This window comes from Schistocerca nitens, chromosome 7 (assembly GCF_023898315.1).
Source record: "Schistocerca nitens isolate TAMUIC-IGC-003100 chromosome 7, iqSchNite1.1, whole genome shotgun sequence".
NCBI lineage: Eukaryota > Metazoa > Arthropoda > Insecta > Orthoptera > Acrididae > Schistocerca > Schistocerca nitens.
In genome coordinates this window covers 578,606,122-578,621,516 of record NC_064620.1, presented here as the reverse complement: position 1 = coordinate 578,621,516, position 15,395 = coordinate 578,606,122, and the positions used below count along the sequence as shown (strand labels likewise).

Below are 15,395 nucleotides of genomic sequence, written 5' to 3'. Positions count from 1 at the left end.
CCGGAACAATCTTTAGCTTTTCTTCCTTTCGTTGGCAACACTTTGTTTAAAATAGCAAGAATCCTCCGAAAATTTCAAGTAAAAGTGGTTTTCCGCCCACCATCGAAGATTGTGGACCTTGTGGGATCAGTTAAGGACAATCCGTTACTACGAAAGGCCGGAATTTACAAGATACTGTGCCAATGTGGTATGGCTTACATAGGTCAAACCATACGCACCGTGAAAGAACGCTGCACTGAACATCAATGTTACACCCGCCTTTTGCAGCCAAGCAAGTCCACTATTGCTGAACATTGTATTTCTACTGGACATTCAATGGAGTATGAGAAAACAATGATTTTGTCTACAGCAATGTCTTTCTGGGACTCCATTATTAAAGAATCCGTAGAAATACGACTGGCAGAAAATCTGTTAAACCATGATAGCGGCTACCAGCTGGACAGTGCATGGAATCCCATCATCTCCACGATTTGCTCAAATCGAAGACGACAGAGTGCGTCGACGGCCGTGGCAAACAGCAACGCAGAGGGCGACTGAGTTCCGCTATTCCACCAGCGAGGGCGCTGCCGGCGGGCAGTGTTGGTTCAACTATCAAGTTTTCGACGCATGCGCAGAATAGTTACAGTACGCTATATATTGCGGAGCGAAGAGCTTTATCGCCAGTCTGCGACGGCTCACCTGAAGATGACTGGCAGGTGCCCAGTTGAAATATCGTGCGAAGTATTGAACGACGACCAGCTGCAAGCCCGAAATTTGTTTGAACAGTCAATTCGCTGGGAAAATTTTATAATTCACAAGCATGTAGTTAGCAAAATAAAGTATGTGGTTTTTATACTCTTGTACGAAGGTATTACTGAGCAATTCAGTGCAGAACCTAAAAGTTACTATGCTCAATTTTCTAGAGAGTTTCTGTATCTGTAGACTTCACCATGAGCAGTACCTGTAAAATAGTGACCCCAAAAGCACAAAAGGAAACAGTAAATTAGGCAAAGCCTGGAGTGATAATGGTGGCTTCACATTATGAAGCTGGACAAGACTGGAGAAAAGAACAACTTTCACACTTGCAAGAAGAGCGAGAGACAAATTAGGGACCTACAAATGCAAAACTCATCACATATTGATTGTAATTTTCATCAACAAGCAGTATAGATGGCAGGAGAAGGAACTGCAGTGTGTAACATGGCTCCCAATCCTACGGCAAAAACACAACTGACAAAGTTCCTACCAGAGAACCCTGAACTGCTGATTGCAATATTAGACAAAAAAAAGTCATGAACAACTATATAAAGTTTGCACTGGCAGTTAATAGCCTGGATGCTTGAATGATGGAGATGGTGGAAGACATAATTTTGAAGACACAGTTGATATTGACACTAGTAGGACATAGTGGTCCAGTGCATGGGTAAGTCTTTAAACCACAGATCCAGCAGGTCCTACAATTTGAACATATTGTTATGGAGGGGGCAGTAATGTCAGAAACAACACTTTGTCACATGTGATTCATGCAGCTCCAGCTGTCGGTGAAAATGGCAGTTGTCACTTGTCAGGACAGACAACATTAGTTTTGTACTGTCACTTGTCAGGACAGACAACATTAGTTTTGTACTGTCACTTGCTGACAAGGCGCACATGATAGTGGGACAGACAAGCACCTCAGCAATATCAAAGACAGCCAACATCTGCAACACAGTAGAAGCCACAGCTATATAGCAGGAGCTGAGGAAGTCCATTGATGAGCGTCTCTGCAGTCTAAAATTATAGTTGGACACATTACAAAAACATTGATCGGCACTGGAGTTCAACAAACAAGACAGTGTGTGCTGAGGTAAAGTAGAGGGGCTAGCTGGTGAAATATGTTGGTACCAAACTGATCTTCCCCAAGCTCCGCTTCACCAAGTTTTTCCATTCGTCTGTAAAGAATTCGCGTTAGTATTTTGCAGCTGTGACTTATTAAACTGATAGTTCAGTAATTTTCACATCTGTCAACACCTGCTTTCTTTGGTATTGGAATTATTATATTCTTCTTGAAGTCTGTGGGTATTTCGCCTGTCTCATACATCTTGCTCACCAGATGGTAGAGTTTTGTCATGACTGGCTCTCCCAAGGCCATCAGTAGTTCTAATGGAATGTTGTCTACTCCCGGGGCCTTGTTTCGACTCAGGTCTTTCAGTGCTCTGTCAAACTCATCACGCAGTATCTCATCTCCGATTTTGTCTTCATCTACATCCTCTTCCATTTCCATAATATTGTCCTCAAGTACATCGCCCTTGTATAAACCCTCTATATACTCCTTCCACCTTTCTGCCTTCCCTTCTTTGCTTAGAACTGGGTTGCCATCTGAACTCTTGATATTCATACAAGTGGTTCTCTTCTCTCCAAAGGTCTCTTTAATTTTCCTGTAGGCAGTATCTATCTTACCCCTAGTGAGACAAGCCTCTACATCCTTACATTTGTCCTCTAGCCATCCCTGCTTAGCCATTTTGCACATCCTGTCGATCTCATTTTTGAGACGTTTGTATTCCCTTTTGCCTGCTTCATTTACTGCATTTTTATATTTTCTCCTTTCATCAATTAAATTCAATATTTCTTCTGTTACCCAAGGATTTCTATTAGCCCTCGTCTTTTTACCTACTTGATCCACTGCTGCCTTCACTACATCCCTCAAAGCTACCCATTCTTCTTCTACTGTATTTCTTTCCCCCATTCCTGTCAATTGTTCCCTTATGCTCTCCCTGAAACTCTCTACAACCTCTGGTTCTTTCAGTTTATCCAGGTCCCATCTCCTTAAATTCCCACCTTTTTGCAGTTTCTTCAGTTTTAAATCTGCAGTTCATAACCAATAGATTGTGGTCAGAATCCACATCTGCCCCTGGAAATGTCTTACAATTTAAAACCTGGTTCCTAAATCTCTGTCTTACCATTATATAATCTATCTGATACCTATTAGTATCTCCAGGATTCTTCCAGGTATACAACCTTCTTTTATGATTCTTGAACCAAGTGTTAGCTATGATTAAGTTATGCTCTGTGCAAAATTCTACAAGGCGGCTTCCTCTTTCATTTCTTCCCCCCAATCCATATTCACCTACTATGTTTCCTTCTCTCCCTTTTCCTACTGACGAATTCCAGTCACCCATGACTATTAAATTTTCGTCTCCCTTCACTACCTGAATAATTTCTTTTATCTCGTCATACATTTCATCAATTTCTTCATCTGCAGAGCTAGTTGGCATATAAACTTGTACTACTGTAGTAGGCATGGGCTTTGTGTCTATCTTGGCCACAATAATGCGTTCACTATGCTGTTTGTAGTAGCTAACCCGCACTCCTATTTTTTTATTCATTATTAAACCTACTCCTGCATTACCCCTATTTGATTTTGTATTTATAACCCTGTAATCACCTGACCAAAAGTCTTGTTCCTCCTGCCACCGAACTTCACTAATTCCCACTATATCTAACTTTAACCTATCCATTTCCCTTTTTAAATTTTCTAACCTACCTGCCCGATTAAGCGATAAGACATTCCACGCTCAGATCCGTAGAATGCCAGTTTTCTTTCTCCTGATAATGACGTCCTCTTGAGTAGTCCCCGCCCGGAGATCCGAATGGGGGACTATTTTACCTCCGGAATATTTTACCCAAGAGGACGCCATCATCATTTAATCATACAGTAAAGCTGCATGTCCACAGGAAAAATTACGGCTGTAGTTTCCCCTTGCTTTCAGTCGTTCGCAGTAACAGCACAGCAAGGCCGTTTTGGTTAATGTTACAAGGCCAGATCAGTCAATCATCCAGACTACTGCAACTACTGAAAAGGCTGCTGCCCCTCTTCAGGAACCACATGTTTGTCTGGCCTCTCAAGAGATACCCCTCTGTTGTGGTTGCACCTACGGTACGGCCATCTGTATCGCTGAGGCACGCAAGCCTCCCTACCAACGGCAAGGTCCATGGTTCATGGGGGAAGAACCTTTTGTGGTACCAAAACTATCAGTTTAATAAGTCACAGCTGCAAAATACTAACGTGAATTCCTTACAGACGAATGGAAAAACTGGTAGAAGCGGACCTCGGGGAAGATCAGTTTGGATTCCGTAGAAATGTTGGAACACATGAGGCAATACTAACCTTACGACTTATCTTAGAAGAAAGATTAAGAAAAGGCAAACCTAAGTTTCTAGCATTTGTAGACTTAGAGAAAGCTTTTGACAATGTTAACTGGAATACTCTCTTTCAAATTCTGAAGGTGGCAGGGGTAAAATACAGGGAGCGAAAGGCTATTTACAATTTGCACAGAAACCAGATGGCAGTTATAAGAGTCAAGGGGTATGAAAGGGAAGCAGTGGTTGGGAAAGGAGTGAGACAGGGTTGTAGCCTCTCCTCGATGTTATTCAATCTGTATATTGAGCAAGCAGTAAAGGAAACAAAAGAAAAATTTGGAGTAGGTATTAAAATTCATGGAGAAGAAGTAAAAACTTTGAGGTTCGCCGATGACATTGTAATTCTGTCAGAGACAGCAAAGGACTTGGAAGAGCAGTTGAACGGAATGGACAGTGTCTTGAAAGGAGGATATAAGATGAACATCAACAAAAGCAAAAAGAGGATAATGGAATGTAGTCAAATTAAATCGGGTGATGCTGAGGGAATTAGATTAGGAAATGTGACACTTATAGTAGTAAAGGAGTTTTGCTATTTAGGGAGTAAAATAACTGATAATGGTCAAAGTAGAGAGGATATAAAATGTAGACTGGCAATGGCAAGGAAATCGATTCTGAAGATGAGAAATTTGTTAACATCGAGTATAGATTTAAGTGTCAGGAAGTCATTTCTGAAAGTATTTGTATGGAGTGTAGCCATGTATGGAAGTGAAACATGGACGACAACCAGTTTGGACAAGAAGAGAATAGAAGCTTTTGAAATGTGGTGATTCAGAAGAATGCTGAAGATAAAGTGGGTAGATCACGTAACTAATGAGGAGGTATTGAATAGGATTGGGGAGAAGAGAAGTTTGTGGCACAACTTGACTAGAAGAAGGGATCGGTTGGTAGGACATGTTTTGAGGCATCAAGGGATCACAAATTTAGCATTGGAGGGCAGTGTGGAGGGTAAAAATCGTAGAGGGAGACCAAGATATGAATACACTAAGCAGATTCAGAAGGATGTAGGTTGCAGTAGGTACTGGGAGATGAAGAAGCTTGTACAGGATAGAGTAGCATGGAGAGCTGCATCAAGCCAGTCTCAGGACTGAAGACCGCAACAACAACAACACAAAAGGTTTGGTGTGCAGGGCACAAGATGAACAGGGAATTTCCCTGTGAATCCCCAAATGGCCCCAGTGGCCTGCAGCAAGCACAGCAGGCTCTGTGGCTTCACAAACAGTGCCAGACTAACTACAGAGGTATGGCCGTTGTGTCCGCAGACACTGATGGTGGAGTGATAGAAGACAGAGAGGGTGTGGTGCCCGAGATCACCCCAGTTACTCTGGCCACTTATATTGTCATGCTACTTGTATGTGACAGACAGAAAGGCAAACTGGTGTTAGCCAGTCAACTCAGCCTTGGACATTAGTGCACTTCCATTTCATTGAAACTGGAAAGAGGTGGTGGGTTCAACACTTTACCTAATTCCCGTTAACGACTTACCCGTCATGACTTACGGTGAGCAGGAGGTGACGGTGGACATATCTTTCAGCAAAGTGTTTGAATGGATGTTTGTACCGGTTGATGTGCATGAGCCTACTCTAGGTGCAGATTTCAACCACCACCACAGACTGGGGTTACAGCTGAGCACAACACAAGTTAGGTGGAAGAGTAAGATGATAACAGGCATGATAGGCAGAAGTGCAAGCAAAGCAGTTGCTTTACCTGTTGAATCAGTTAAACCTGAAACGAGGCAAGAGGTTCCAAGTAGAGGGTAAGAAGATATTGCATACCATGTAGTCATCAAGACTACTGCAGGCCAACTGGAAAATCTAGCACCCAACCAGTTTGTGGAAGCAAAAGCAGAATTTGGCAACACACCGCCAACAGGAATTGTACAAAGATTGGATAACCCATGCACATCACCACTACACACAGACAGGGACAAAGATGGCACATGGAGGACCTGTGGGGATTATCAGGCTCTGAATGCACAAACAGTACCTGATCACTATCTTACACCTAACTTCCGAGTTTTTACAAATGTCTTAGCGGGGGCTACAGTCTTCAGTGTGGTGGACTGCAAAATGCCATACAATCATATTCCTGTCACAGAAGAGGGTATCACCATTCAGACTGTTTGAATATCTCTGCGTGTCATTTGGATTGACCTAGTAGAGATTTGCAGTAGTAGTGCTCAGGGGCCTGGATTTCTGCTGTGTATATTTGGATGTTAAAAAATTTCTCTTTATTAAACAGAATAAGAGAAAATTGTTAACATTGACTATAGATTTAAGTGTTAGGAAATCTTTTCTGAAAGGAGGATATACAATGAACATCAACAAAAGCAAAATGACGATAATGGAATTTAGTCACATTAAATCAGGTGATTCTGAGGGAATTAGATTTGGAAATGGGACACTTAAAGTAGTAGATGAGTTTTGCTATTTTGGGAGCAAAATAACTGGTGATGGTCAAAGTAGAGAGGATATAAAATGTAGACTGGCAATGGCAAGAAAAGCGTTTCTGAAAAAGAAAAATTTGTTAACATCAAGTATTTAAGTGTCAGGAAGTCCTTTATGAAAGTATTTGTATGGAGTATAGCCATGTATGGAAGTGAAACGTGGACGATAAACAGTTTAGACAAGAAGAGAATAGAGGCCATGGAAATCTGGTGCTGCAGAAGAATGCTGAAGATTAGATGAGTAGATTATATAACTGATGAGGAGGTACTGAATAGAATTGGCAAGAAGAGGAATGGACTAGAAGAAGGGATCAGTTGTTAGGACACATTCTGAGGCATCAAGGGATTACCAATTTAGTATTGGAGGTAAGCGTCAAGGGTAATAATTGTAGAGCAAGACCAAGAGATGAATACACTAAGCAGATTCAGATGGATGTAGGTTGCAGTAGTTACTAGGAGATGATGAGGCTTGCATAAGATAGACTAGCATAGAGAGCTGCAACAAACCAGTCTTTGAACTGAACACCACAAGATATCAGGAATACATTTTAGTATTTCCATGGACTGCTCAGTTATGTGAAGATCACCTCAAAGCAGTATCTGACAGTATAAAGAAATTTGGGTTAGTGGTAAATGAAGTACAGTGTGTTTTCTACTAAAACCAAGTGACATTTCTTGGTCACATGGTATTGGCATTTGGTACCTGCCTCGCCAAGGAGAAGGTGGAGGCCTTAAGAAAGATTCCTCAGCTGACTGATTATGAGCAGTTACAAAGTTTTCTCAGGATTGTCAACTTTTATAGACACCAGCAAACCTGACTTAATGGAGGTGCAGGTACCACTGATGGACCCACTAGCAGATAACAACATTATGGCCAAACAGCCCCTACCATGAACACCCACCACACAGAAAGCCTTCGAAAGGGTAAGAGATGGTTTACAAGAAGCTGTACTCACTCAGTTCATAATGCTCCTTTGGTGATTGTCAAAGGTGCCTGACAATTGGGTATTAGTGCAGCACTTCATCAAAACATGAATGGCAGCTGGAAGCCTTTAGTGTTTTTCTCACTAAAGCTATCAGAAGCCCAGACTAAGTGGATTGTGTACTATCAGGAATTACTGGCCATTTATGAAGCCATGTGACACTTTTCTCCTTATTTCAAAGCTCAGGCATTTACAATCTACGCCAGTCACTTTATAAGGCTAGAAAGAACGTTGTTCTCATTGGCAATTGCACCAGCTGTAAATTATCATACAATTTACTACTGGTATATGGATCACTAGAAGGGTAGAGAATGTAGTAGCTGATTTTTTTTTTATCAAGAATCGGTACAATTTCTCCCATGATGTATTATGACCAATTGAGAGTGGAGCAAGCTACAGAAGAGCATGACCAATTGAGAGTGGAGCAAGCCACAGAAGAGCAGCTACAACAGTTGTTGCAAAGCAATCCAACATCCCTTAAGCTCAGGTAAGTTGAGTCACTGGGCATATGTATGCACCATGGTATGACATGTCCAATACCGTGCCTAGGCCATTTGTGACTCAGTCAGTGTGGAAGTCACTTTTTGTCAGCATCCAAAACCTTATGCATCTCAGTGAGAACACCACTGTGAAGCTGATGATATACAAATTTTTATGTCCCAGTATGAAGAAAGAAGTATGTAAGTGAAGGCATGTTGGACAGATATACACATTGGGCAGAAGCAGATCCTATCAGGGATATATCAATGGAGATGACAGCAGGGGTATTCCTGAATACACGGATTTCCTACTTTGGATGTTCTGCTTATATCACCACAGACCAAGGGTGACAATTTGAGTCAGTGTTGTTTCTTGAGCTATCTAAATTATGTAGTTCCAGTACCACCATATCACCGGCTACCATCTCTCAAGCAATGGAATGATGGAGCAGTAGGATAGGACATTTAAGGGATGCACTTATGTGTCATGATAGTTGCTGGACAGTTGCTCTACCACTAGTCTTGGTAGGACTTTGTACAGCAGTTAAGCTAGACTCTGGTTTATGAGAAAAGTTGCATCTGCTGCCAGAGTTTTTTTTCAGCAGAGCAGGCATCAACGGAGCTGGAACTGCCATATATGCTACACTCCCTAGGCGAAGCTCCAGATTGTCAGGCTACACCCGACCCTGACAGCATGTCATAGGGTTCCAAAAGTGTACATAAAGACACTGTGACATGCTATCATGTAAAGCTGTACACAGATACTGTATGCATGCTGCAACAACCACCATACTTCGGACCCTTCTGAGCATTAAAAGTGTAATGAATGTATGGTCCAAATAATGAAATAATGTACAATGAGCAGCCTATGACAGTGCCGTGGGAGTGGGTTATACAAGCATACATACCTACCATGGACATGCCTATGCAACAGGAAGAGAATATGAGTTGTATTCCATCAACTTTGACATCACCTGACATAGAGACCATACATCCTTCAACATGACAAACAAGTCCACAAGAGTAGCCAGAAAGATTCTAGAAGCTCTCCTCTACTGCTGGCAGAGGGTGGAGAGGTGGCAGGGCGGGGGGGGGGGGGTTATGTAGGAAGCATCAGTTATGGAAAGTGAGTGAAAGACTTAGTTATTCTTTGGCCAACCTGCTGAGTTGTGTTTCTCTATTTATTTCTTTGCTTTAATGTTTTTGGAAGTGTCCATTGCTAAATGATGAGTTTTGTCTAATTAAGAAAATAATTATTACTCAGTATACAGGGTAGTTTCTGCATCTGTAGGCTATGCCATGACCAATATCTTCAGAAGAAATAAATTAAAATTTCATGCTTGGTGTGGCACTTTTCACACATCTCAGTGTTTATGACATCATATCTCCTTAACTAAGTGTCACCCAATATATCATTCTGCAGGTACATTCAGTGGCATATTTCGATACTGTGTGTAAAATATTTTGTAAACAAAGTTTGTAGTAAAGAAGTAATAAATTAAAATGCCATGCCTGATGGGGCTATTTTTGCTGCATGAATAGCAAGAATGTAGTAAGTATATATATTTTTTTTTTGGGGGGGGGGAGGGGGGGGGGGAGGAAAGGGTGACAGTGAGAAAAAGTTCTGTAAAAGTTTGAAAATTTTGTGTAAAGTTTGTTACAAGTCACTAAGTGCTTTCATTCTCAAATACTGGATGAATATAGTCTGTGTATTTGTGCGCAGTTGGTTACAACTTCTATTTCAAACTCATCTCCACCTGATCCCATCTCTCTGTGAGGTAGGTTATTCTTACAACCATAATGCTTCTTTCCAGACAGTAAGCAATATGTGTACCAAGTTTGGTTAAAATTGATTTAGTGCTTTAGCAGGAGATGTGGATGACAGATATCTAATGATGACAGACCTGATTACAAAAGAACCAACTTCTCTAGCACCATCTGTCTTTGAAATAATGGAGAGAGAAAAAAGTGCAGTGAGTAATGTAAATTACTCACTACACAAATTAATATAAATTAAAATATATTTTATTTTAATAGTCAATATGGCTCACTGCTACATTGGAGGCAGAAGGGAAGATTCTATAACTTGCACTATTGAATTGACAACAGTAGTGTCTCACAGTGATGCACAACCCATCACTGGCTTCTGCACAGGTAGCTGACTGCAAGTGAGGTGCACATGTTTCTCTTCTTAGAATAGGGGATTCTCCATTCAGTCTACTCACCTGTAACTGACCCCAGAGTAATTAGTGTTCAGCACTAAATAAATGCTCTGAACAATGATATTATTAAAATTCTAGTGAACAGCTACTGCGGCATTCATAACAAAATGGCACAGTTTGAAGAATCGCTAAGAAGCTGTGGAAGTAGTGTAACACTAACTATACAAAGCAAGCTAAAACCTGAAATTTACAGAAGTGAAATGTTTTGAGTGAAACTAACTGTTTATCAGAAGAATAGGCAAATGGAAAATGGATATGTTATATTTGTCTCAGTAAACAAGGAGCTCAAGTCAGCTGTGGCAGAAACTGATGCTGCATGCAAAATCAATAGCAATGCCTCAGCTCTCTATGGAACTGAAGAAAATACAATGTGAAGTGCCCTCCACCATGTATTTCTCAGTGGTCTGCTGCATACAAGTGTAGGTGTAGATATAGATGATGCAAATGTACTGATAACAGGCTCAAACACATCCATATTGGACACAGGCAGGAGGAAATTGTAACAGGCTTTCTACTGGTTCATGGCAAACAGCTTAACCCTCCATCTTAAAAATGTTCATATAATGTATTTACAAAGAAATTGATTATTTTATTTACAGATCATATTCTGTATCCTAGCTACAAGTAATACTCTCAACAATGCAGAATGAGTAAAGTTATTCAAAAACAATTATAAGCAACCACTACAGGCTATTTCTGTAAAGCAGAATATCAACAAATCATGACTAGTAGTAATATATTTACAGTACTGGGAAGTACTACCATTTGTTTCATGCATAATAATAATGCTCCGTATTGTCTTTGCTTTGATTTTAGATTTTGTTCTCACCTGGTGCATGGATTAAGCCTTTTTGATAATGTCCTGATTAATTTTGCAACACTGCTTTTAGTCCAGCTTTAAGACTTGATCTGGGCTACTGCTCTGCATGAAATAAAGCTCTATCTTCCTGGCAGAAGATACTTTGATTCAGATGTTACCAACTCTTTCCTCTTGGATTCTTCTGTACTACTCATTGTAAAGGAAAACTGGGTTCACAGTGTTCCATAAATGTATTAAATTTCTCTTCTACTTTGTGTTCCTTATATACTTCTTTCCATACCAGTCCATTAAATTCTCTCTGAGTAATGTGACTGTATTTATGATTATGTGAAACTGTACTTCTTTCTTCTCAGCTGAACCTGACTGATGACCATAATGACCAGATAAACTATTTATTACTGGAATCATCTATTTCATAGAAAACAATTAATTTATAAATATATTTTCAGCTGCTGTTGAGCTGTGCTCTATTTTTGTTGGGTATGCTACTGTGGGGACCAAATCTAACCTGGACACCAGGAATTTAAGTTATGCAGAAACGTGCAGTGTTGGGATACTACATCTCCACTAATGATTACACAAAACTTAAACTAGCAGCTTCTGTAACAAAATGAATAGAAATGCAGCCACTGAATGGTTCAATTGACTTTGAGTTAAACTTGGATCTGATATAAAGAACTGTATAGTTCTCGAAGTAATAATTACTATGCAACTATACTGATCAGTGACAACCATGTTGCAGATTAAATCTCTGACTATTTTTATCTGTGAATATTGTATAGAACACCAAATCCTTTGCCACAAATAAGAAAATTAATTTATTAAACATAATGAAACTGTGGAAAAGCCAATTCCTCCATAAAATCTTCTATCTGAGTCCTATGAATGTTGGTGGAGAGTACCTCTATGAAGTATGGAATGAAAGGAGGGAGTTTGTTGTAGACTGAGGAGCAGAAGATCTAGGGCTCAGTGTCTCATTGATGACATTAAAGGTGGAACTCAGGCCCAGATGGGTCAAGGATGGGACAGCAAATCAGCCATGGTGTTTCCAAATGAACCGTCCCAGCATTAATCAATTTTGGTGAGCTGAATCCGAATGACTAAGTGGAGCTTTTGTAACCAACTTGATAACTGCAATTCAAAATGATTGTACAGTTAGGTTTTGCAACTTGTATAATACAACATTCTTTCACTAAAACTGATCACACTAGTGCTGGGGATTGTGTTTCCTGTTGTGGGGCAGTGTGCCTATACATGCTATCCTCCATCTGATAGTGCTGCTTTTCCTGTTTCTCACTGTGGGGCAGCAGCCATATTCAGACACCTGAGGCTACCATTTTAATATATTGAACTTCCATCCTGGATTTTCCATCTTTAAACTTTTATTTTTAAAACAATAAGAGAGTACTAAAAATAATTTTACACTTAATTAATCACCAATTATGTTATATGTCAATTGTTCAGAAAGCTCTCTTGTTGTAGGGCCACACGAAATTGTATTCAGAGCTATTCATTGTGACTGGCTGCTAGGTAAGACATTACAAGTTACAGTACTGCTGTTAGCATAATTGGTAGACTCAAGTATGAGCCACCAGTGGTAAATGCCATCCAATGGGAGCATCTAGTATGAGCCACCACTGTCCAATAGTAAGATCTGGCATGAGCCACCAGTGGTACATGCTGGGGCAAACATGTTAATATTTGATTACGAGAAAAGTAATAAAGAAACAGGAATTATGGATGAAACTTTTGCTTACTACTTATTAATTCTTCACTGTTTTGTAATTAATCAAACAAACTTCCATATAATATGCAATGACTTCTGACAGGTTGTTGGTATTTACACCACTGGACGAAAAAATCCACTCATAGCTGTCAATATAGGTCAATGGTCACTTGAGAGTGGGTTTATCAGTCAGAACACTGATTATATCAGAGTAATAAGACAAAGAAATCTCTCTGGATATGAAATTCGTGCTGCAGTTGTATCGGTAATGTAAAGGAATATCTATTTTTCTGTAATACTAAAATTAATGTTACCACTATTAAAATGATAGTATTGATGATGTAGTGATTGATATTATTATTATTAATATTATTATTATTGTTATTGGCCAATTCTCTCCAGAAATGGAAGGCATTAAGCAAATAAGTCGATCAATTTTTCTTTGAGTTCTTCTTGTTCATATTCTTTGGTATTACTATTATTATTATTATTACATTAAGGAACTGCTGGCATTAATACCTTTTCTACATACATCCCAAAAGGTAGAATACAAGCCATATGTAAGGAGACTGGAGATAATCTCTTTATACTTAGAACTGGGCAACAAGCTAGGAAATCTTTATCTTGTGAGACAGTAATATAGTTTTGAGGTAAATGGGAATGTAGATTTTGAATTACAGTTGAAGAAAACAGTAGAAAGAGCTTGTCATGCCTAATTTCATCCTCATCATAAATATGGGGTCACATTTTGGGGAAACTCTAAATCAATTATCACCAAATTTGAACTTACAAAAAAAAGACTCATGTAAAGCATTGTTTAAGATCTCTAGTATTCCTACTTTACTATTTATCCTGGAAAATCTTTATAGTCATATTTACAGCGTCACTGCTTTTATTCCGCTGAAGAACATTTAAATGTAAGAGGTGTATTATATAAATATTTCAGTGCATTTTTATTTCTTATTTTAAATATGTATGCTTAGAGATGGGCGACAAGCTAGGAAATCTTTATCTTGTGAGACAGTAATAGTTTTGAGGTAAATGGGAATGTAGATTTTGAATTACAGATGAAAGAAAACAGCAGAAAGAGCTTGTCATGCCTAATTTCATCCTCATCACAAATATGGGGTCACATTTTGGGGAAACTCTAAATCAATTATCACCACATTTGAACTGCAAAAAAAGAGACTCATGTAAAGCATTGTTTTAGATCTCTGGTATTCCTGCTTTATTATTTATCCTGGAAAATCTTTAAAGTCCTATTTACAGCGTCACTGCTCTTATTCCACTGAAGAACATTTAAATGTATGAGCTGTATTATATAAATATTTCGGTGCGTTAAGATGGCCGTACCGTAGGTGCAACCACAACAGAGGGGTATCTGTTGAGAGGCCAGACAAACATGTGGTTCCTAAAGAGGGGCAGCAGCCTTTTCAGTAGTTGCAGGGGCAACAGTCTGGATGATTGACTGATCTGGCCTTGTAATATTAACCAAAACGGCCTTGCTGTGCTGTTACTGCGAACGGCTGAAAGCAAGGGGAAACTACAGCCGTAATTTTTCCCGAGGACATGCAGCTTTACTGTATGATTAAATGATGATGGCGTCCTCTTGGGTAAAATATTCCAGAGGTAAAATAGTCCCCCATTCGGATCACCGGGCGGGGACTACTCAAGAGGACGTCATTATCAGGAGAAAGAAAACTGACGTTCTATGGATCGGAGCGTGGAATGTCAGATCCCTTAATCAGGCAGGTAGGTTAGAAAATTTAAAAAGGGAAATGGATAGGTTAAAGTTAGATATAGTGGGAATTAGTGAAGTTCGGTGGCAGGAGGAACAAGACTTTTGGTCAAGTGATTACAGGGTTATAAAAACAAAATCAAATAGAGGTAATGCAGGAGTAGGTTTAATAATGAATAAAAAAATAGGAGTGCGGGTTAGCTACTACAAACAGCATAGTGAACGCATTATTGTGGCCAAGATAGACACAAAGCCCATGCCTACTAGTAGTACAAGTTTATACGCCAACTAGCTCTGCAGATGATGAAGAAATCGATGAAATGTATGACGAGATAAAAGAAATTATTCAGGTAGTGAAGGGAGACGAAAATTTAATAGTCATGGGTGACTGGAATTCGTCAGTAGGAAAAGGGAGAGAAGGAAACATAGTAGGTGAATATGGATTGGGGGGAAGAAATGAAAGATGAAGCCGCCTTGTAGAATTTTGCACAGAGCATAACTTAATCATAGCTAACACTTGGTTCAAGAATCATAAAAGAAGGTTGTATACCTGGAAGAATCCTGGAGATACTAATAGGTATCAGATAGATTATATAATGGTAAGACAGAGATTTAGGAACCAGGTTTTAAATTGTAAGACATTTCCAGGGCAGATATGGATTCTGACCACAATCTCTTGGTTATGAACTGCAGATTGAAACTGAAGAAACTGCAAAAAGGTGGGAATTTAAGGAGATGGGACCTGGATAAACTGAAAGAACCAGAGGTTGTAGAGAGTTTCAGGGAGAGCATAAGGGAACAATTGACAGGAATGGGGGAAAGAAAT

At 39.6% G+C, this 15,395-nt stretch overlaps 1 protein-coding gene across 1 annotated transcript in view; it reads left to right on the top strand.

Moving 5' to 3' along the window:
- The first annotated feature begins 7,946 nt into the window (after positions 1-7,946).
- The window catches only part of LOC126195756 (glutamate receptor 3-like), a 123,144-nt gene continuing 115,695 nt past the window's right edge, over positions 7,947-15,395 (top strand). The window contains exons 1-2 of the mRNA XM_049934384.1: positions 7,947-8,071; positions 9,922-10,036. Coding sequence (XP_049790341.1) covers positions 7,947-8,071; positions 9,922-10,036 — 240 coding nt within the window. The remainder of the gene's footprint in view (positions 8,072-9,921; positions 10,037-15,395) is intronic.